The 23,647-nt window shown below is 33.5% G+C and overlaps 3 protein-coding genes and 1 long non-coding RNA gene across 19 annotated transcripts; 3 read left to right on the top strand and 1 right to left on the bottom strand.

Annotated features, from left to right (window-relative positions):
* Positions 1-1,650: 1,650 nt before the first annotated feature.
* Positions 1,651-10,011, top strand: LOC108822383 (uncharacterized). Of its 10 annotated transcripts, none has more exons than XR_008937516.1 (13): positions 1,651-1,913; positions 2,014-3,026; positions 3,133-3,400; positions 3,487-3,604; positions 3,683-3,807; positions 3,899-4,037; positions 4,122-4,233; positions 7,084-8,096; positions 8,203-8,475; positions 8,562-8,679; positions 8,758-8,882; positions 8,974-9,112; positions 9,197-9,386. XR_008937516.1 is itself a non-coding variant. In XM_056992127.1 (6 exons), exons 3-6 carry the CDS (start codon positions 8,589-8,591, stop codon positions 9,199-9,201), a joined length of 360 nt encoding a protein of 119 aa, XP_056848107.1. In that variant the 5' UTR covers positions 7,549-8,096; positions 8,203-8,475; positions 8,562-8,588; the 3' UTR covers positions 9,202-9,386. The 10 variants fall into 10 exon arrangements, 2 of the variants coding, with proteins under 2 accessions (XP_056848107.1, XP_056848108.1); XR_008937517.1 differs by lacking the exon at positions 1,651-1,913 and adding an exon at positions 9,807-10,011 and having other exon boundaries at positions 2,473-3,026; positions 9,197-9,308; XR_008937521.1 differs by lacking the exon at positions 1,651-1,913 and having other exon boundaries at positions 2,472-3,026; positions 8,217-8,475.
* Positions 10,012-10,801: 790 nt separating this feature from the next.
* On the top strand, positions 10,802-12,685 carry LOC130498623 (uncharacterized). 6 transcript variants are annotated; one of them, XR_008937511.1, is made up of 8 exons: positions 10,802-10,856; positions 10,943-11,060; positions 11,139-11,263; positions 11,472-11,493; positions 11,578-11,689; positions 11,789-11,930; positions 11,999-12,119; positions 12,218-12,685. It is a non-coding gene; the product is annotated as an uncharacterized LOC130498623 (long non-coding RNA). The 6 variants fall into 6 exon arrangements; XR_008937513.1 differs by having other exon boundaries at positions 11,414-11,493; XR_008937514.1 differs by having other exon boundaries at positions 11,355-11,493; positions 11,812-11,930.
* A 4,865-nt stretch (positions 12,686-17,550) lies between these two features.
* Positions 17,551-18,817, bottom strand: LOC108822382 (F-box protein AUF2-like). The gene has a single exon (XM_018595438.2). It carries the CDS (start codon positions 18,690-18,692, stop codon positions 17,745-17,747), a length of 948 nt encoding a protein of 315 aa, XP_018450940.2. The 5' UTR covers positions 18,693-18,817; the 3' UTR covers positions 17,551-17,744.
* A 1,951-nt stretch (positions 18,818-20,768) lies between these two features.
* LOC108822380 (putative RING-type E3 ubiquitin transferase C3H69) lies at positions 20,769-23,381 on the top strand. 2 transcript variants are annotated; one of them, XR_001944859.2, is made up of 7 exons: positions 20,769-21,090; positions 21,222-21,309; positions 21,395-22,110; positions 22,191-22,260; positions 22,457-22,743; positions 22,942-23,030; positions 23,134-23,381. XR_001944859.2 is itself a non-coding variant. In XM_018595436.2 (6 exons), exons 1-6 carry the CDS (start codon positions 21,080-21,082, stop codon positions 23,165-23,167), a joined length of 1,008 nt encoding a protein of 335 aa, XP_018450938.1. In that variant the 5' UTR covers positions 20,772-21,079; the 3' UTR covers positions 23,168-23,381. The 2 variants fall into 2 exon arrangements, 1 of the variants encoding a protein (XP_018450938.1); XM_018595436.2 differs by lacking the exon at positions 22,457-22,743 and having other exon boundaries at positions 20,772-21,090.
* Positions 23,382-23,647: the final 266 nt, after the last annotated feature.

The raw sequence follows: 23,647 nt of genomic DNA, 5'->3' as shown, positions 1-23,647 counted from the left end.
AACATGAGCACTAATTAAAATATTACATTTTTGACATTTATGATAAAATCCATTCAAATTAATATTAATATTTAACAAAACATCTACATTTTTTCTCCGTCTAATACCATTTAGGACAAAACAAAAATCGGGTCAAACAAAAAGAAATTAGCAAAGCCGGCAAAAGCAGCATTTTGATTTTTTGACTGTTGACTACAAGAGAAATAAATCTGCGCATGATTAAAAAAAAGAAAAAAAAGACCTTTTAACCTAAACACGTTGGTTAATTAAAGAGGAGGTGCATTAAACTAAGAATTTAGATTTTTATTAAAATGATAAATTCAATTTTATTCAAACATTAATTTTAAAAATTTATTTAAAATTGTTATTGAACTAGACATTTTATAAAGTAATCTGAAATCCTTATTGAAAATATTTTAATTTGTGGAGTTTCAAGGTTATCAAGTGATTTCATAGTATTTTAGTAAAGTTCCAAAATTAAAATAAAAAATAAAACACAAATCCAATGGATTTAGGTGATATTTTAGAGTGGTTTAACAAAAATACTCAAAATTCTCTAATTATATAAAATCATCTAAAAACTCATTAAAAATCAAATCACCTCCAATTTTAGATTAAACTAGATTTTGTGTGGGTGATTATTTTCATTTTTATACATGTAACTATATAGTTTACATTAGTGATATATAATTTTAGTATTTACCAAATTATTAATAGTTTTATAGCATTTTCAAATATAACAATTTTATAGCTTGCATGCAGTAATTTATTTATTTTTGTTTCAAATTATTAGTGATATCTCTCTTATTAAAACATGAGCACTAATTAAAATATTACATTTTTGATATTTACGATAAAATCCATTCAAATTAATATTAACTTAGATATTAATTTCCTTAAAGGTATACTTGTATTTTAGGTTTTGATCATACATATATGTTAATCGAATTATTTTTATGATTTAAATATTTGACTGAATAAATGTAATTTATGCTAATGACAAAACCTGGTATAATATCTATTGCATTTCAAAATTGCACAAGATAAAAGATACAAAAAATCACATTTATGAATATGGTTTATATAAAAATGAACTTGATTATATTTTTGTAAACGAAACAGTCATATACTTCTATTATCGAAATATGAAATAAAACCATCTATTAAATTTAATAACATTTAAAACAGCACTTAAAATAGAAACCGAATATACTTTTAAAATAGCATTTGTAGACCTATTGTTCATACTGATGACATATTTTTCAATCATGTGCTACAAATATTAACAAATCTTAATTGTTAGAGATCAAAGATTTAATTGAAAAATATTATATAAATTTATATCACAAACTAATACAAAATTGTACATGGGTTTAATATAATTACAAAATTAATTAGATACTTAAAATTTTTATTTTAATAAAAATAAAATATACATCTAGTCTATTATTAATTACGAAATTAATTAAATATTTAAAAGATTTGTAAAGTGAAAAACGAATTATAACATTAATATTTTAAATAAATATGAATATATATTTATATAGTAAATAAATAGATTTGAAAAGATTTTATTTGGATGTAATTAAGAGAAAATCTAGGAATATCTATTTATAATATATTCTATAATTAATGCAAGATTTTATGAGATATGTTTTCCAATCTGATTTTTAAGGTATTTAGATTCTTTCCTTTTAAAAAGAAATCAATTACTGTAGGGATGGATTTGCACCTATCTAACCCCTTATATAAAAGGATATGACCATGATCGTTTAATCTAAAAAACTTGAAGCAGAACCAAAAATTATCTTCACCAAAAAATAGAGCTAGAGAGACAATAATAATGTCAGCACAAAAGTTTCAAGTTGCTTCTCAACTCTTAATTATTTTTCTCCTCTTTTCTCAGTCTACTGGTAATATTTTCTTCCTATATTATTCATATATATAGAGCAGAGAATGCTACATAAGAAGTTAATACATATTTACTTATACTGTTTTCATCCAATTTTCCAGCAAACAGATGTGTGTACAGAGGTCCTTGTAAAATTCATGCCGATTGCAAGAAGTTATGCATTTTCCCAGGGGATGATCCATCTTACTTGAGCTGCTTTACTAATCCCCCAATAAATGGACAATGTTGTTGTTTAAATAAAAACCCAGGAAATATGGTCTTGTCATAGAGGAATACATATTCATAAATTTGTGGCATTGCTTATCATAAAATTTAATAAAATATAATCTATGGATCATGTTATGTAGAACAGTAGAAGAAGTATGGTAAACAAAAATGGCTATCAAAATCAAAACTATACTAAAAGCACAATATAAAGCCCTGTGAAGCTATCGACGTCAGATGGGAAATTTCTCCAATAGTATTGCAGTAAACGGCCACGTCATCGTCGAGTTCACTCGGTTTGGGCTTCTGGGCCTCTCCGATCTTTATGTTTTCAGCCCACATTATGCAGCTGATGGCTCGATGTGCTACGCGATGTTTGTCGCAACTCTGATTTTGTTCTTCTCCCACCTTTCAACTTCCAGTTCTTTGATTTCTCTCTTCTTCAAATCCGTTTTGCCGATTAACTAACTTGTCCACTAACTCATCTAATCAAACCTTGGTTGAACTTATTCAATGGATTCTTTTAGCCTTTCTCGCTATTTTCCTAATTATAAAATCTGTTTACCTAATATTATCTTTCCATCAAAGTTGATAATATTCTCTCAAACATTCATCGCGATGGAACACACCGGCAAATCTTCGATCTCCACAGACCGCAAGACCATCGAGAAGACAGTCGATTGTGATGAAACCTAACGAGAAAGCTGCTGTTTCATCTGCCAATCCGATGAACCCAAAGGTTGATACCGCTCTCTCCTCCGTGCATCGCGACCAAGTGATGTTGTTCAGAGATGTCTCTCTCTGCCCATGCGAAGCTGAGTTGAGGTTTCGTTTGATTCACTTCTGGGAGGCTCGCAACCCAAACACAAAAACCCTAATTGGACAAGAGATGCTGCTTATCAGCGAAGAGGTTTGTCTGTCTTTTTTAACTTCTTCCTCTTTATGTATTTTTTTGCTTTAGTATTGTTTGATTGAGATAGCATTATACTAATCAATGATTTGAATTTATTCACAAGGTGCTGTTGTTCAGGGTTTTGTCCCAGCCGGATGTGTTGGGGCATTTGATTTTTGGTAGCTGGTTCTGTCTATAACCTGAGCAACTTTTTCGGATCCAGAAACAAAGATCAGTATCGGGTTGCTGATCATGTCGCCACTGTCTCATTCTCTTGGAATTCTTCTTTGTCGGTGCTTGAGAACCCTTCGGTTCTAATTCCAGAAGATAGGTTCAGGTTCCACAGCTATGAGGATTTAAGGCCAACTGTGACTCCAAGGGTGATCTTTATGGTAACACATGTTTGAGTCTAGACACGTTTTGTATATTATTAGAGTTTTATGTTTGATGTCTGCGGATTTAAATTGTTCTATCTCAGATTATGTTGCCCATATGAAGCTGGTGAATGGACGGACGGACTATCACGGACCATATGATTCTTGACAAAGTTGACATAGCAGAGAAGCGGATCTATGTGTTCATGTTCAGACACATGAGTAAGTTTGTCCTTCTGTTAATCGCTCTCATTGTTTTATTTGTTATTTTTAACACATGTTTCTTTTTTTGTTATGCAGAGGTGATGAAGCTCTTATCTGTGGGACAAGGCTGCAGCCGACTTCTGCAAGAAATTCAAGTCGTATGGAAGCATCCCAAGCGTTCTTTTGGTCACCACTGTGAACCCTCCCTATACATCTCGGAGGTTAGGATTCCCTACTAGACGTCCTACTCATATTCAGAGCATAGTTGTAGTAATTGAGTTGGAACTGTATTAGGTTATTCTTTGTTGTTAGATGAGGCAGTGGCAATGCATGTTATGGTTAATCACATCGGTTCATTTTTTATTAACAAGAACCCTTGCTCTCACTTCTTTGTCATCGTCTCGTGTGTTTATGGATGCCGATGATCAGCCTTCCAAGGATTATCTTGATGGTATGCATCTGTGTATTCAATAATTTGTTCATGTACGTTTCATGTGTCATTTCTAACATATTTTGGCTCCTGTCTTTTTCTCAGGTTGAGTTCCAACTCCGAAATTGCTAATAGGATTGCTACTGAGGTTGTCACTAAGCCTGAGACAGTGACTCTTGAAGAGTTATTCTCTTACATCAAGCAAGAAGCTTCTAAGGTACTAGAGTTAATTTGTTTTTACTTTCGTTTCCATATCCTTGGGTACTTATTAAGTTTCATTTTATATTTTCATCGATTGCTTGGTTTAATCTAAAATTGGAGGTGATTTGATTTTTAATGAGTTTTTAGATGATTTTATATAATTAGAGAATTTTAAGTATTTTTGTTAAACCATTCTAAAATATCACCTAAATCCATTGGATTTGTGTTTTATTTTTTATTTTAATTTTGGAACTTTACTCAAATACTATGAAATCACTTGATAACCTTGAAACTCCACAAATTAAAATATTTTCAATAATGATTTCAGATTACTTTATAAAATGTCTAGTTCAATAACAATTTTAAATAAATTTTTAAAATTGATGTTTGAATAAAATTGAATTTATCATTTTAATAAAAATCTAAATTCTTAGTTTAATGCACCTCCTCTTTAATTAACCAACGTTGTTTAGGTTAAAAGGTCTTTTTTTTCTTTTTTTTTTAATCATGCGCAGATTTATTTCTCTTGTAGTCAACAGTCAAAAAATCAAAATGCTGCTTTTGCCGGCTTTGCTAATTTCTTTTTGTTTGACCCGATTTTTGTTTTGTCCTAAATGGTATTAGACGGAGAAAAAATGTAGATGTAATTTTTGTTAAACGTAAGTATGGGAACTAGTTGCAGAGAATAAATCTTATATTTAATGCAATATTTTCATGAAATTGTTAAGACTTTTGTCCAATAAGTAAGTATGGGACCAAGTTATGTCGTCTGCAATACTCTATGTTTTTAACATTATTTGATAAAATGTATTAATAATATAAAATTATTTTAACTATTTTAAAATATTTAAGAGATTAACATTGTACCATGAAAATATAAATGAAAAAGTCACATAGCCATACATCATAGTTTTTAAAAAACATCGTAGTTTTAAATGTTTTTCTTATGCTTCATTTAAAAGTTGATTAAATGACATAAAATATTTTTTTTTAAAAACTCTACCAATAATGGCAATAAAATCTAGTCAGCAGTCAATATGCTTTTTTGAGGATTTTGGTATTTCTTTTGTTTGACCTGACATTTTATTTTGTCATAAATGTGTTTAATAGACTGAGAGAAAATACTTAGGGGGTGCATTAAACTAAAAATTTAGATTTTTATTAAAATGATAAATTCAATTTTATTCAAACATCAATTTTAAAAATTTATTTAAATTGTTATTGAACTAGACATTTTATAAAGTAATCTGAAATCCTTATTGAAAATATTTTAATTTGTGGAGTTTCAAGGTTATCAAGTGATTTCATAGTATTTTAGTAAAGTTCCAAAATAAAATAAAAAATAAAACACAAATCCAATGGATTTAGGTGATATTTTAGAGTGGTTTAACAAAAATACTTAAAATTCTCTAATTATATAAAATCATCTAAAAACTCATTAAAAATCAAATCACCTCCAATTTTAGATTAAACTAGATTTTGTGTGGGTGATTATTTTCATTTTTATACATGTAACTATATAGTTTACATTAGTGATATATAATTTTAGTATTTACCAAATTATTAATAGTTTTATAGCATTTTCAAATATAACAATTTTATAGCTTGCATGCAGTAATTTATTTATTTTTGTTTCAAATTATTAGTGATATCTCTCTTATTAAAACATGAGCACTAATTAAAATATTACATTTTTGATATTTACGATAAAATCCATTCAAATTAATATTAACTTAGATATTAATTTCCTTAAAGGTATACTTGTATTTTAGGTTTTGATCATACATATATGTTAATCGAATTATTTTTATGATTTAAATATTTGACTGAATAAATGTAATTTATGCTAATGACAAAACCTGGTATAATATCTATTGCATTTCAAAATTGCACAAGATAAAAGATACAAAAAATCACATTTATGAATATGGTTTATATAAAAATGAACTTGATTATATTTTTGTAAACGAAACAGTCATATACTTCTATTATCGAAATATGAAATAAAACCATCTATTAAATTTAATAACATTTAAAACAGCACTTAAAATAGAAACCGAATATACTTTTAAAATAGCATTTGTAGACCTATTGTTCATACTGATGACATATTTTTCAATCATGTGCTACAAATATTAACAAATCTTAATTGTTAGAGATCAAAGATTTAATTGAAAAATATTATATAAATTTATATCACAAACTAATACAAAATTGTACATGGGTTTAATATAATTACAAAATTAATTAGATACTTAAAATGTTTATTTTAATAAAAATAAAATATACATCTAGTCTATTATTAATTACGAAATTAATTAAATATTTAAAAGATTTGTAAAGTGAAAAACGAATTATAACATTAATATTTTAAATAAATATGAATATATATTTATATAGTAAATAAATAGATTTGAAAAGATTTTATTTGGATGTAATTAAGAGAAAATCTAGGAATATCTATTTATAATATATTCTATAATTAATGCAAGATTTTATGAGATATGTTTTCCAATCTGATTTTTAAGGTATTTAGATTCTTTCCTTTTAAAAAGAAATCAATTACTGTAGGGATGGATTTGCACCTATCTAACCCCTTATATAAAAGGATATGACCATGATCGTTTAATCTAAAAAACTTGAAGCAGAACCAAAAATTATCTTCACCAAAAAATAAAGCTAGAGAGACAATAATAATGTCAGCACAAAAGTTTCAAGTTGCTTCTCAACTCTTAATTATTTTTCTCCTCTTTTCTCAGTCTACTGGTAATATTTTCTTCCTATATTATTCATATATATAGAGCAGAGAATGCTACATAAGAAGTTAATACATATTTACTTATACTGTTTTCATTCAATTTTCCAGCAAACAGATGTGTGTACAGAGGTCCTTGTAAAATTCATGCCGATTGCAAGAAGTTATGCATTTTCCCAGGGGATGATCCATCTTACTTGAGCTGCTTTACTAATCCCCCAATAAATGGACAATGTTGTTGTTTAAATAAAAACCCAGGAAATATGGTCTTGTCATAGAGGAATACATATTCATAAATTTGTGGCATTGCTTATCATAAAATTTAATAAAATATAATCTATGGATCATGTTATGTAGAACAGTAGAAGAAGTATGGTAAACAAAAATGGCTATCAAAATCAAAACTATACTAAAAGCACAATATAAAGCCCTGTGAAGCTATCGACGTCAGATGGGAAATTTCTCCAATAGTATTGCAGTAAACGGCCACGTCATCGTCGAGTTCACTCGGTTTGGGCTTCTGGGCCTCTCCGATCTTTATGTTTTCAGCCCACATTATGCAGCTGATGGCTCGATGTGCTACGCGATGTTTGTCGCAACTCTGATTTTGTTCTTCTCCCACCTTTCAACTTCCAGTTCTTTGATTTCTCTCTTCTTCAAATCCGTTTTGCCGATTAACTAACTTGTCCACTAACTCATCTAATCAAACCTTGGTTGAACTTATTCAATGGATTCTTTTAGCCTTTCTCGCTATTTTCCTAATTATAAAATCTGTTTACCTAATATTATCTTTCCATCAAAGTTGATAATATTCTCTCAAACATTCATCGCGATGGAACACACCGGCAAATCTTCGATCTCCACAGACCGCAAGACCATCGAGAAGACAGTCGATTGTGATGAAACCTAACGAGAAAGCTGCTGTTTCATCTGCCAATCCGATGAACCCAAAGGTTGATACCGCTCTCTCCTCCGTGCATCGCGACCAAGTGATGTTGTTCAGAGATGTCTCTCTCTGCCCATGCGAAGCTGAGTTGAGGTTTCGTTTGATTCACTTCTGGGAGGCTCGCAACCCAAACACAAAAACCCTAATTGGACAAGAGATGCTGCTTATCAGCGAAGAGGTTTGTCTGTCTTTTTTAACTTCTTCCTCTTTATGTATTTTTTTGCTTTAGTATTGTTTGATTGAGATAGCATTATACTAATCAATGATTTGAATTTATTCACAAGGTGCTGTTGTTCAGGGTTTTGTCCCAGCCGGATGTGTTGGGGCATTTGATTTTTGGTAGCTGGTTCTGTCTATAACCTGAGCAACTTTTTCGGATCCAGAAACAAAGATCAGTATCGGGTTGCTGATCATGTCGCCACTGTCTCATTCTCTTGGAATTCTTCTTTGTCGGTGCTTGAGAACCCTTCGGTTCTAATTCCAGAAGATAGGTTCAGGTTCCACAGCTATGAGGATTTAAGGCCAACTGTGACTCCAAGGGTGATCTTTATTTTATGGTAACACATGTTTGAGTCTAGACACGTTTTGTATATTATTAGAGTTTTATGTTTGATGTCTGCGGATTTAAATTGTTCTATCTCAGATTATGTTGCCCATATGAAGCTGGTGAATGGACGGACGGACTATCACGGACCATATGATTCTTGACAAAGTTGACATAGCAGAGAAGCGGATCTATGTGTTCATGTTCAGACACATGAGTAAGTTTGTCCTTCTGTTAATCGCTCTCATTGTTTTATTTGTTATTTTTAACACATGTTTCTTTTTTTGTTATGCAGAGGTGATGAAGCTCTTATCTGTGGGACAAGGCTGCAGCCGACTTCTGCAAGAAATTCAAGTCGTATGGAAGCATCCCAAGCGTTCTTTTGGTCACCACTGTGAACCCTCCCTATACATCTCGGAGGTTAGGATTCCCTACTAGACGTCCTACTCATATTCAGAGCATAGTTGTAGTAATTGAGTTGGAACTGTATTAGGTTATTCTTTGTTGTTAGATGAGGCAGTGGCAATGCATGTTATGGTTAATCACATCGGTTCATTTTTTATTAACAAGAACCCTTGCTCTCACTTCTTTGTCATCGTCTCGTGTGTTTATGGATGCCGATGATCAGCCTTCCAAGGATTATCTTGATGGTATGCATCTGTGTATTCAATAATTTGTTCATGTACGTTTCATGTGTCATTTCTAACATATTTTGGCTCCTGTCTTTTTCTCAGGTTGAGTTCCAACTCCGAAATTGCTAATAGGATTGCTACTGAGGTTGTCACTAAGCCTGAGACAGTGACTCTTGAAGAGTTATTCTCTTACATCAAGCAAGAAGCTTCTAAGGTACTAGAGTTAATTTGTTTTTACTTTCGTTTCCATATCCTTGGGTACTTATTAAGTTTCATTTTATATTTTCATCGATTGCTTGGTTTAATCTAAAATTGGAGGTGATTTGATTTTTAATGAGTTTTTAGATGATTTTATATAATTAGAGAATTTTAAGTATTTTTGTTAAACCATTCTAAAATATCACCTAAATCCATTGGATTTGTGTTTTATTTTTTATTTTAATTTTGGAACTTTACTCAAATACTATGAAATCACTTGATAACCTTGAAACTCCACAAATTAAAATATTTTCAATAATGATTTCAGATTACTTTATAAAATGTCTAGTTCAATAACAATTTTAAATAAATTTTTAAAATTGATGTTTGAATAAAATTGAATTTATCATTTTAATAAAAATCTAAATTCTTAGTTTAATGCACCTCCTCTTTAATTAACCAACGTTGTTTAGGTTAAAAGGTCTTTTTTTCTTTTTTTTTTAATCATGCGCAGATTTATTTCTCTTGTAGTCAACAGTCAAAAAATCAAAATGCTGCTTTTGCCGGCTTTGCTAATTTCTTTTTGTTTGACCCGATTTTTGTTTTGTCCTAAATGGTATTAGACGGAGAAAAAATGTAGATGTAATTTTTGTTAAACGTAAGTATGGGAACTAGTTGCAGAGAATAAATCTTATATTTAATGCAATATTTTCATGAAATTGTTAAGACTTTTGTCCAATAAGTAAGTATGGGACCAAGTTATGTCGTCTGCAATACTCTATGTTTTTAACATTATTTGATAAAATGTATTAATAATATAAAATTATTTTAACTATTTTAAAATATTTAAGAGATTAACATTGTACCATGAAAATATAAATGAAAAAGTCACATAGCCATACATCATAGTTTTTAAAAAACATCGTAGTTTTAAATGTTTTTCTTATGCTTCATTTAAAAGTTGATTAAATGACATAAAATATTTTTTTTTTAAAAACTCTACCAATAATGGCAATAAAATCTAGTCAGCAGTCAATATGCTTTTTTGAGGATTTTGGTATTTCTTTTGTTTGACCTGACATTTTATTTTGTCATAAATGTGTTTAATAGACTGAGAGAAAATACTTAGGGGGTGCATTAAACTAAAAATTTAGATTTTTTATTAAAATGATAAATTCAATTTTATTCAACATCAATTTTAAAATTTATTTAAATTGTTATTGAACTAGACATTTTATAAAGTAATCTGAAATCCTTATTGAAAATATTTAATTGTGGAGTTTCAAGGTTATCAAGTGATTTCATAGTATTTTAGTAAAGTTCCAAAATCAAAAATAAAAAATAAAACACAAATCCAATGGATTTAGGTGATTTTTAGCTGGTTTGTCTAAAACCTTAAAATTCTCTAATTAGAAAAATCATCTAAAAACTCATTGCTGATCAAATCACTGTCTCAATTCTCTTTAAACTTCTTCTTTGTGTGGGTGATTATTTTCATTTTATACAGGTACAGCTATGAGGATTTAAGGCCAACTGTGACTCCAAGGGTGATCTTTATTTTATGGTAACACATGTTTGAGTCTAGACACGTTTTGTATATTATTAGAGTTTTATGTTTGATGTCTGCGGATTTAAATTGTTCTATCTCAGATTATGTTGCCCATATGAAGCTGGTGAATGGACGGACGGACTATCACGGACCATATGATTCTTGACAAAGTTGACATAGCAGAGAAGCGGATCTATGTGTTCATGTTCAGACACATGAGTAAGTTTGTCCTTCTGTTAATCGCTCTCATTGTTTTATTTGTTATTTTTAACACATGTTTCTTTTTTTGTTATGCAGAGGTGATGAAGCTCTTATCTGTGGGACAAGGCTGCAGCCGACTTCTGCAAGAAATTCAAGTCGTATGGAAGCATCCCAAGCGTTCTTTTGGTCACCACTGTGAACCCTCCCTATACATCTCGGAGGTTAGGATTCCCTACTAGACGTCCTACTCATATTCAGAGCATAGTTGTAGTAATTGAGTTGGAACTGTATTAGGTTATTCTTTGTTGTTAGATGAGGCAGTGGCAATGCATGTTATGGTTAATCACATCGGTTCATTTTTTATTAACAAGAACCCTTGCTCTCACTTCTTTGTCATCGTCTCGTGTGTTTATGGATGCCGATGATCAGCCTTCCAAGGATTATCTTGATGGTATGCATCTGTGTATTCAATAATTTGTTCATGTACGTTTCATGTGTCATTTCTAACATATTTTGGCTCCTGTCTTTTTCTCAGGTTGAGTTCCAACTCCGAAATTGCTAATAGGATTGCTACTGAGGTTGTCACTAAGCCTGAGACAGTGACTCTTGAAGAGTTATTCTCTTACATCAAGCAAGAAGCTTCTAAGGTACTAGAGTTAATTTGTTTTTACTTTCGTTTCCATATCCTTGGGTACTTATTAAGTTTCATTTTATATTTTCATCGATTGCTTGGTTTGAGTGCACAGAAACCATAGATGATGTTGTACAGGGTTCTACTTGGTAATACATCTCCTGTGGTGGTTGTAATAGCAAGGCGGACAAAGGGCCTACTTCTCTGATTTGCAACGATAAGAAGTGTGGGAAGAGTGAGGTCACAGGCGTACCTCAGTAAGTACTGAGTCTCAGTCTCATCTATGTTTTTATCGGCGTGAGTAGCTAATCTTATTTCGTTGTAGGTATCTCACGAGGATTTCTGTGTATGATAAGAGTGAGCAAGCAGTTTTTGTCATTCTTGGTGATGCTGGCAAGGAGTTGACTGGGAAACATGCAGCAGAATTAGTTGCTAATTATTTTGAAGTAATTTCAGACTGTCTATATATTATTACGGGAAAATAGTTCGAGCATCACCGACTCATATATTATCTCAACTCATGTACATTTTGCTTGGATGTTAGGCTAATGATGGAGTAGGAGCTGATCACTGCGTGCCTGTTCCGCAAGCTTTACTTGATACAATAGGACAGACACGCAAGTTCATTGTGAAAGTCTCAGATCATAATCTGACAGGAAGACTCAGACCATAACTGTCACCAAGATACTCCCACTAGAGGCCCCACTTCCGTCGACTGTAGGTGAAGAATCTGGTTCTTCAGGAAGCTCTGGAAGTACTGCAGCTGATAGGGCTAGAAAAGCCGCTGAGATCCTTGAGTCAGGTCAAGCAAAGCGCTCAGAGAGTTGGCTAATGTGGTTTCTACTTATCTTATTATGCAGTGATTGTTTTTGCTGCAGTTCAAGTTGTGTTTTTATGTTTCCCTAATGGCTTTGTGTTCTTTTCATTTCAAACTTGTGGATTTGACCTTTTATATTTAAGTTTTTGGATACAATTTTCATTATATGGTTTTTTTACTTATCCTTATGAGCAATTTACATTCTACAGTGTTTGGATTAGTGTTATATTGACTCGGTTTCACTTTGATGAGAATATTAAGCCCATCAGTGGATTTAGAGGCAGAATAAGGATTAGTGATACTATACAAGGAATGGCTAGCAGTGTCGTCTCATATACATAAAAATGTTCTACAGATTGTAAGTAGAACTTACACCACTATACCCTGCTCACAAACTCCTTTATTGCTGTTTCAATCATCAGTCACAGTATGGACATTCACTATGCTTCCCTTTGGTGTCTTTTTATAAATCTTTCAAACATATTTGTAGAGTCTGAAACACACACACATCTCTAATATTTTTATTCTTACGTAACTATAAGGAAACTGATTCTCGCCATAACTACTGCTTCTTCCGGAGAAACAAATTTAGTAATCACTCTTGGAGTGGTTATCTAACCAGTGAGCAAAAGTCTCCAGCATTATTCTTCATTACTCAAAGATTAATATTACACTTTCTGCAATAAATATTTATTATATTTTCATTTTCAGACATTCTTATTGTTTCGAACTTTTTAGTAATACGGCAAGTCTCACATTTTTTATATTGCCGTAGATGATTTTTATACAAACTAGTAAATCCCAAAAAGCTGATATTGAATATGAAGAATAACTTATAAATTTAAAATATTAAATCATTTTAATCGGGCACTAATTTATGACACATTTATGAAAAAACAATTTATAAGTGTAGCCAGATTATGTATAAAAAATATGATATACATAGAGCACAAGAAAATTAAAACCTTAGCAAAAGCAGAGTATTCGAATTTCTAATAAATATATTTAAACATGATTACTATAAGACGAATGTAAACTTTTCTATTTTTTTCATTTCTTCAACTGATACCATTTGATTAATATAAACTTTAAATATGTTTACACATAAAAAGTGAAATGAAATATGAATTAATGGTATTCCAAACAGAACATTATAATATTCTTTCAAAAGAAATGATCTGATTTTACAAATATATTTTTTTTTAAATCAAATGATGTAACATAAACATAGAATAAATAATTTTGTTTACAGGTTGATCCTATCAAAATTCAGTAATCTATTATCAATAACTTTTAGCAAATCAAAATCAGCGTAAAATTACCTTATATAAATTCAATGATAATGTAATATTACATGAGAGACGGATTGTTTTAAATCATTTTAAACCGATGAAGTATTTAGTATGAGTACTATATAAACAAAATTTTAATTGCGAAAATGGCAGAGATTAAAAATATGTTCATGGGGTAGTTTGAACCCTGGTCCAGTAGAATATGTGAGGGCTACACTATCACTAGATAGAAGACACACATTGCAAACTTTTTTACAAACATAGTACATATAATTGGCATCATTACTATGTAAACAAAATTTTAATTGCGAAATTGGCGGATTAAATATCTTGGGAAGAGAGATCGAACCCTGGCCAAGGATACGAAGGTTACTCTACCAATAGAGTGAAGACATACTTTGAAAACTCTACTGCAGACATATTACATATACTCAGCAGCCCGAATTCACTGGGAATTGTCAATAACATCAATTAAGAACGTTTGAATGTTTCTTCTTCCTTTTAACGAGGGAAACTCGTGAATCTTCTTCTTCTATCTCTCCACTGTGTTCGCAGCAAATCTCTTCCGCCATGACTGAGCAAAGTCGTTCTTCTTCTGATTGACCCCGGCGTCAGAGGTTCAGCGAGGTCGATTCCTCAATCAGAGAATAGTATCACTTCCGATCTCAAGTACCGTTCATCATAATGAGAAAGCCGCTATCGGGTATCGCTCTCTTTGTCTCTGAAGGTTTGTAGTTCAGGGTTCTCTGGATCCTAAGAATTCCGTTTTGTAGACGAAGTGTTTAGGATGATCAATAGCATAGGTTGGTCTTACACTGTGATGCATGTGCATCCATTCTACTCTAGGGTTGTGAGAGAGTTCATCTCAAACAAACCCTACAACGATGAGGGTGCTCTTATTCAAGGGTATGTGTTCCAGTTTACCCTTTCGGTGATCAACCGGTTGATGATGACACCATCTGTCGAACACTCTTTTGTACTAAATTAACATGATTTATATCTATATCCAGAATTTCCAATCTCAAACTTATTAAGACTCAAACATTTTCCGCGCGTAGCGCGAACGAAGCATCTAGTTATCATAATAATGCAAGATTAATAGAATCTAGAAAAACACTAAAATTTTATTGATCTATCACAAATGTGTTCCACAACATTGAGACTGAAAATAAAATTCAGAATTTTATAACAAGACAGTTTGAAGAACTAATTTTTGTTGCAGGCATTTTTTTGTTAAAGAAACATCTTAAATTAGAGAATCAAAATCTAATATAGGTACTGGCAGACCCAGAACCAAAAAAAATCATAAGACGAAATCAGTATCGAGAACATGATCCACCACAACATAAAACAACAACAATAAGAGAGCTTTGTCTAGAAGTACACATTGCCTTATAGAGATCAAGTAAGTAAGTTTGAGTTTATTCATAGAACAAACTTGGGGGAGAAGAAAAAAAGCAGCATATTTGGAAGCTATTTTGATCTTCAATTCCGCAAGATTTTTCTTGAAATATTCTTTTACAATAAAAATTGTTACGTAGAAACGAGTGACGCCTTATGACTTAAGTGCGGCATGAAGTGAACCCTGTTTCATTCCACAGAATATTTAGCCACTCTCCAATCAGAAGTTAGGGTTGAAATTGAAAGTCTCAAAACTTGAATTGGTTATGTACATTGGTGACAAAAGTTGGCATTGAATTAGAATATCAAAATGAGAAACAGAGATGAGTTCACGCACGATCTGAACTGAGGACGGCTCTCGGGACAAAGTCTTGAGTAAGGAAGTTTCTAAAGATTTGGGCTATGAACTTCAGTGGAATATGCAATTGGATTTTTGTAACTCACAGCATCTCAAATTTATTCACAGGAATGCTAATATTAGAAAATTTTACGTACAAGTTACACAACTCACAAAAAAAAACAGTTTTACAAAGGGATTAATGATCAAGAACAAAGATCATTTCTTCCGGCTTGGACATCGAAACAGAGGATCTTGAACTCCAAGTTTCCTTGGCTATATGTGCAACTAGTATGCATAAATTACCAAATAAAACAGCCAAACTAAAAATGATCTTAAATTATTTAGCTCAACAAGCACATAAGATAAATAATTGATCAAAGATCGCATATATATCAATTTAAGGGTCTACCTAACCTAACAGTTATAGTTTAACAAATTTGATTTAAACACATTTGTACCTATGGGTTATAGTTTCAGCTAAACTCCACACTAACACGGATTAGTTATAGATCTATAAGAGATGCTCTGTTAATATTTGTGTCAGAGAGCAAAAGTTTATTGGTAATCATGTAACATGTATGGACCACATTTTTAGTCTTACAAACCCCATGTTTATATACTTCCACTGCTTTGAAATTTATAGTAATGTACGTGATTAAATTATTATGTCAATGGCTAATCAACAAAGTCATTTTGGTCATGATGCCACTTAGTGGCTACAACAATGGTTACCAGATTTTATTAGGTGTTCCTAATGATATATCAGAATCTATTATTTGTCACTTCTTTATGCCTTGTATAAAAGTAATCTAAGACCAATATTAGGTACTTCAAACTCATTTCAAAGGTCGTCATAGTAAGAAAATAAATAAGTTCGTACGTTTTTTAACGTGTAAACAATTATTTATGTTTCCTAACCAATCGAAGACCATAATGATTAATTCCACATAAATTTTTCGTCATTCAGTTTTGCTGAACTGTTATTTTTATTCAACCATTCATAACTTAGATTTAATATTTTTGTTGTTGTTGCTAAACACTAAGATAAAATGTTTCATCAAGTCCCTCTCTTTTTTCTTGAACGACGTTAAAAACTCTATTATCTAATGTATTCCATAATGCTAGAGATAATAGATTTTATATAAGTAGTCATCATCCTTATCAGAGTAGATATATGCGTCGCAAATTCGTAAATAATTGAACATTACTACATGCTCATCGAATAAAATTAACATGATATCATGTTAATATTTAATAAAACCATATGATCGGATTGAAATGTCACTATATTTATTTAATCAAGATCCCACACGTTTAAGATTTTGCCACTAAATCATGGTCTCCAGCTTTTGTCGTGTCTAGCAAACTAACCCATACAATAATGAAGAATTATAACATTCATCAATTCTAAATTAAATAACAAAAATGAAGAAGCATAACAACACATGGTGCATGTTTGATATCGCATTTAGGATAAAAATTAAAAACAAACGAAACTGTTTTTGAAGGTTAGAAATGTAACTAAAATCAACTGGCATACTAATTGGTCCAAGTCCTTTTGAACTTTGGATGAAGTATCTCAACATGTCCACTGAGATAATGTTTTGTCGCTCATTTCAACCTAATCCCACTTTAAAACCAATAAAAGAAACTCGAATGAATTGCGATTTTATTTGTAATGACTTTTACATTCGATAACAAAACAAATACGCAGATATAGACAGTTTTTTTTTTTTATGAAAAGGCAAGATGTAGACAGTTGAACGAATACTCTTAGTTAATATTCTTAGTTAATAGTGACTGAATACTTGATTTCTCATTAGTTCTATGAACCGAATGCACAAAGGTTTATATAGTATAAGCTTAAGTGTGCGTGTGTGAATCTTAAGTGTACATCAGGACATGTGTGATCATCTGAGGATAGAGTTTGTTAGTGAAAGTTAGATGTGTACAACAACTTCATATATATAAATTTTCTGACATTTCGGCACAGTTCATGCCATATTATTGTGTATCTTTTTGGTCACGAGAGAATCAAAATCCGCATATATGATTCGACATATTGACCAAAATGGTAAATGCTAATATAAGTGAAGAACGTTGAAGCCAACTTTGTACAGTATAAGATTAAGATATAAACATGCACACACTGCACACGTGCAAGAAGAAGAAAAAACATTTCTCACAAGGCCCCAACAAGGCCCGTTATTACAAGGCCCCATCAAAACGAGTTCATATCCACGGTGTTCTTACTACGCTTCAACAAAGCCGCGACCGCTTCACCGTACATACAACTCCCGGCGAAAGCCTCCGTCGCCAGCTCATCATCTCCGACGTCAGAATATTCCTGGCTCGGCCTTACGATCACGAGCGTTGCGGATTCTAAACATATGCCACTCTTTAGCTTAAGCGACGGAGCGTGTCTCATGCTCATCCTCACGCTCGGGACCACACTCCTCTGTTTTTTCTCCACGCGCTCCTCGACTTCTTGATCACGCGCCGCCTTTCGAAACTCTTTCAACCCCTCGGATTTCATCACTACCGTCCCTTCTCCTCCTCTTTCATGCATCACTAAGCTCTCCATCTCCTTGTGCTCCTTCACGACTCGGCTCATCAGGTGGTGACGAGTCGACGCGGCCATCAACGCGTTTATCGTCCACTCCACGCGCGTTTTCAGACCAGTCACGAACTCGGCGTCTGACTCACCGTCGGAGGAAGAAGACACGGTGGAGGCGGAGCGAAACGCTACGACGACGCAGGTTTTGAGAGTTTTACCAAACTCTGCTTTCCACTTAACGGCGGCGCCTTTCTCGAGACTTACATCGCCGCCGGGAAGCTCCATGTCCAAGTTCTTGATCCGGTCGAACCGGGAGAGAATCTTGGAAGGGATAACCGGAGAAAGATTCGTGGTAGGGGTTGGTTTAGAAAACAGAGAGAACAAACCGTGAAAGGGTTTGCATAAAGATTTTAAAAAATTGCTGACGGGAGAATCGGGTGGTGACTCGGTGGAAACGACATGGTCGAGACGGAGGAAGAGTGACTCGGACTGAGGGACGAGCGAGTAGAATCGCTTAGAGAGGGAACTGCAACGAAGCAAGGTTTTGACGTCGCCGACTTTGTCCAAGATATCGACGACGATAGGATCAGGAAGTCCATCAAAAGCGTCCATCGTTGCTTAGAACCTTCTGATCGAGAAAAAGAGTTTGTGTTTGAATCTCTCTCTCTCTCTATGTATGAATCTTATCTTACAGTTTGTATATGGTAGACTCTGGAGTGTGAAAAAGAGTTTAAATAGGAAGGAACACGACAGGCCAAAGACATAGGATGGTCGGAAAGATCGTTATGGGACCTACTTGCCGCCTTTTAATGCTATTTTTATTGGTAAAATTAATAACAAAATACGATGAATTTTCTTTTAAGAAATGGTTGATTTGATTTCGTCAAAAGGATTGCATCTGACGGTCTATAAGCGTTCCTTGATCGACGCTCCACGTTGCTTAAACATTTCTTTACCATAATCTAGATCCATATCCAAAAATTCCAAAAAGTTTGTAATAGTAGAATCTTCTCTAATGGATTCATAGACAACTATCATCCAAATTCAGTTACTAACTTGTAATATTTGTTGAAGTTAGTTATTGCAAGCTATCCAACTGGTTAAGATTCATGTTAATCATATCCTAACATAAGTCTACCATATTCCATGATTAACACGAACCAAACCAATACAAAGCAGCTTCCGTAGTTTTCTAAACATATTCTATTGTACGATGATGCAAAATTGAACTTTTTGGCATTCGGAAGGGTCGCACTCTGTATAAAATACTTTCACATAAATAATAGAATCAAAAGGACATATTCGTTTTCTAATGAGGAAAATTATCAGCATTAAAATTTGAATCAAAAATAGTATGTCTGATATTTTCTTATTACGAATGGAAAAGTTCATGATCAGTGATGATTGATCATTACATCACTTTAAAGTATCATTGGTAAATAACTAATCAGACGGCGGTGGTCTAATGACGTACATTGTGATAAAAGCACAATATTATTAACACTACTTGTTTTGTTTTAAAATAGAATCTAGAAACGGATTATTCGAAATAAGAGATTCTTTCTATCGGGAATAATATATTCCAAGCGGAATATTAAAAGAAAGGGTTTGTTGAATTCATGTTTTATAATTGATTTATACTCTAAGCAATGGAATATGCTTTAATAGAAAATGACTACAATAATTCTGATGATACTATTTAAAATTTTGATTCCCCTCGCTATCAGGCAACCAAAAGAAAACATTTTTGGGGGGTTCCTTTAGTACAAATTATATTAACAAATGATAACAACCAAAACATTTTTAAATGCAATATTAGTAATCTATAAGGGTTTCCACACTGGATGGTATGAATTATAACATTTTTATTTCAGGTACAACCCACGCTTGACAATGACTAAACTAATAGATTAAGAAGATTTTAATCATGACAATAGCTTATTGAATACAAATCTAACAGAGATTCAATGAACTGCACAGCTAATATCAATTTGTAAAGTTTTAACCGGGAAAAGTCATTAACAGAACATGAAGTAACAAATTTAGCTTTGTAAATGATGACATTCAGCATTATCAAAATTGCAAAAAAATAAATTTAAAATGTTAATTAGTTAAAACTAACAAAATAGATTAACTGAATACTTGTTTAATAGCATGCTTTCTTCGCCAAAGACAAAACTGAGAACTTTTTTCACATTGCATTGGAAATATTTTTGGATTACAGGATTTTACAGGTACCATGGGCAAGGAACAATTAAGAAAGAAAAAAATGGAGATTGGTAACTTCAGCTAAGTTGTTTTATGTATATACTTCCCATTTTCTTGACCAGCCACTGGAGAATCTCGAACGGGTTTTATTAAGAAACATGTAAATATGCACATATATATTTGTATATAGGTGTAAAGGAGTGAATACTTGTATATTTATATACTGAACACTGTACACAGTTGTTCATTGATGAAGATATTTTACATTCTACTCCATTTCTTCTAACAGAGGTTATACATTATGTTTGATGAACCCTGGCAACAATGCGATCCTTTTCATCCAGTTGGGCCCATCGGGCCTTACATTTTTATACATAGGATAATACTAAGGGTTTAATAACAATGAAAGATGGGCTCAATGGGCCTTGTACATTTGTGTGTTTAATAGGATAATAGGTTTAATGATAATAATCAGACCGCGGCGTCCTTGTAAGAGAGTGTACGGTCGGGATTCGTCTACAGCTCTCCTTTGTCCTAAATTCAGAATTGAAATAAAAAGGAAGAAGAAGAAGAAGAATCCTGAGAAAAACGCACCCTTTTTACGATTACGCCGCCTTGTCTACGCCCTGACGAAATAGACTAAACGCCCGCTTCCTTCTCCCGAGCCAGAGCCAGAGTCAGAGCCTAAGTTCGATTCCTGGGGCAAAACTGATCTCAGCTTACCCCCAGTGACGCTGTCTCACTCCTCCGATCAAAAAAAGTTTTGCTCTTTTCGATTCCCGATCCTCCCGATGTCGAAAAGGTGCTTGCTTTTGCCCTATTCTAGACGTGTTTCTTAATTGCAATTTGATTTTTAAAAAAGTATTGATTTTTGGAATTAATCGAGTCCTGTGAATGGTTTCATCTCACTCCTTTTGTGTGTTTGTGTATTAGAATCCTTTGTAAGTTCTTTGCGCACGGAGCTTGCTTAAAAGGAGACAACTGTGAGTTCTCACATGACTGGAAGGATCCTTCAAATAATGTAATCTCTCTTTCTTCTTCATCTAATATATTATATGATTTATTCATTAATTAATTAACTTGGAACTTGGTTTTGTATCCTATAGATTTGCACTTTCTACCAGAGAGGCAACTGCTCTTACGGAAGCAGATGCAGGTACGAACATGTCAAACCTTCTCGCCCTCCTCCTGCTTCCTCCTCCGCTCTGCTGCCTCCTGGCACCTACCTATCTTCCGAAAGGGGTTTAACCTCAGCCCCCTCTGCATCATCACCACCACCACCAGCGTGGACTTTGGATTCCTTAGACGACCAGGCCAACAACAACAACAACACTGGTCCAACCAACCCAGAAGACAAACCCATCTGCTCATACGCCGCGGCCGGAGACTGCCCACGCGGCGACCAGTGCCCTCACATCCACGGAGACCTCTGCCCGACTTGCGCCAAACGCTGCCTGCATCCCTTCAGACCAGAGGAGCGCGAGGAGCACAAGAAAGCGTGCGAGAAGAAACACAAGCAGCTCGAAGCGTTGAAGCTTAGCCAGGACGTGGAGTGCTGCGTCTGCTTGGAGCGTGTGCTCTCTAAGCCCACTCCAGCCGAACGCAAGTTCGGGCTGCTCACCGAGTGTGATCACGCTTTCTGCATAGGATGCATCAGGAACTGGCGCAGCAGCTCTCCTTCCACTGGGATGGATGTCAACAGCACGCTGAGGGCTTGCCCCATATGCCGCAAGCTCTCCTACTTCGTTGTCCCTAGTGTCATCTGGTTCTCGGATCCTGAAGAGAAAAAGGAGATCATGGACAACTACAGGGACAAGCTCAGGTAACAACATATCTCAGAAGCTCTAATGAATGTTTCTTTGTTTATGGTGAATGCTTATAACTTTTCTGTCTCTCTACCAGGTCAATTGATTGTAAGCACTTCAATTTCGGAGATGGGAACTGTCCGTTCGGAACAAGTTGCTTCTACAAGGTACTATCTCTATGTGATTGCTATATTGAAATTAGTTTTGGTTTCTTGTTATCTCTGAAGAAGTGATGATTACATTCATAAACATTTTGTGGTTATCTGTTTTGAGTCATCTCTAATTTGACGAACCCTTAGGAGAGTGTTTTTAGGAAGTTTGATTAGTCCTTTTTATTGGATGTTGTTGTGTTCCTTCTTCCAGCACACTGTGAAGCCAGGGTCATATGCATGGAAATACCACAGGCCACCTCCAAGGCGTCCGAGTCCCTCCTCCGCTGGGTCTAACTACTCAGACATTAGTACATTTTTTAATATGATGGAGAACATTATGTCAGAAGGAGAGTATGGTCCTTTTGGATTTGAAGATTCGGATGATGACGATGATGATGAAATGACTTCAACGGATATGATGATGTTACTGATGAACTTGGATGTGGACTCCGATGAGGAGGATAGCTATTAACATGTTTTTAAAGTTTACTAATTAAAGTGAGAGTCTTAAGCGCCTCTTAGGTCATATATACATATGGTTATTGGTATGGTTGATCATAGTAGTCTTTGGTGATGTATGTGGATTATAATACTATGACTATTTTTTTGCCATTGGAATGGTAAAATATTTGATGGTGTTATTATTATATGGATTGTAACTTTAAAACTCAAAAAGGTGGGGTGTGTGATTTGCAGCATGCATTTCATGATGGTCGTTTGGAGGAAGTGGTTCTAAGGCATCTGGATGCAGAAGATGGGCAGACTGTGATAGCTAAAGAGATAAGGTAATTGTTTTGTGCCTTTTCCAACCACTCTTTAAGTTAAGTCTCTTGTTTCTTCGGTCACTTTCAAACGTTAACTCTGCTGTGTTATTCTGTCTTTGTATAGGTTGTCTGACTTTCTTGAGAATATGCGCATATGAATCAAAGACTGTTTTGGCACAATAAAGATGTTTTGATGAACACCTCTCTTTCTCTCTTTTTGTTGGATTTTTTTTTGTGCACATTCATTACAATTTGACTGATTCGAGTTGGAAGACATCAATGCTTTGTGACCTGCAGTGAGACTGAATCATTTGTACTCATTTTTTGTATTTATAACAAATATTACAACTTTGAGGACAAAGTAGCTGTGAAGATCAGGAACTGAACCACTTTCGATACATACATGATACAACAAAGACCTGAAGCCTGTAACAAAAAATATATATACTGTATGCATAAATCATCTGGTCTTCAAACTAATTAATTCAAGCCCCATAAGTTTTAATGTAGGCTCTTGTAAGCTTTAGATATCTCCAAAAGTGTGAGGCTTAACAAGGGAGGGGAGAGAGAGATGAACTAAGTCAACCATTCTATTTTTGGTTCCTACTAAAATGCCTAAATATATGCACCTTCTTCCA

The sequence above is a fragment of the Raphanus sativus genome, chromosome 8, assembly GCF_000801105.2.
Source record: "Raphanus sativus cultivar WK10039 chromosome 8, ASM80110v3, whole genome shotgun sequence".
Taxonomy (NCBI): Eukaryota; Viridiplantae; Streptophyta; class Magnoliopsida; order Brassicales; family Brassicaceae; genus Raphanus; species Raphanus sativus.
This window is presented reverse-complemented; position numbering and strand designations above follow the sequence as displayed.

Coding starts and splice junctions, on each gene's coding strand:
- LOC108822383 (XM_056992127.1), top strand. CDS start 8,589: ATGGACGGACGGACTATCACGGACCATATGATTCTTGACAAAGTTGAC. Junction 8,680..8,757: donor GTTCATGTTCAGACACATGA/GTAAGTTTGTCC, acceptor TTTGTTATGCAG/AGGTGATGAAGCTCTTATCT. Junction 8,883..8,973: donor CCTCCCTATACATCTCGGAG/GTTAGGATTCCC, acceptor CTTTGTTGTTAG/ATGAGGCAGTGGCAATGCAT.
- LOC108822382 (XM_018595438.2), bottom strand. CDS start 18,692: ATGGACGCTTTTGATGGACTTCCTGATCCTATCGTCGTCGATATCTTG.
- LOC108822380 (XM_018595436.2), top strand. Junction 22,261..22,941: donor GAACAAGTTGCTTCTACAAG/GTACTATCTCTA, acceptor TGTGATTTGCAG/CATGCATTTCATGATGGTCG. Junction 23,031..23,133: donor GTGATAGCTAAAGAGATAAG/GTAATTGTTTTG, acceptor GTCTTTGTATAG/GTTGTCTGACTTTCTTGAGA.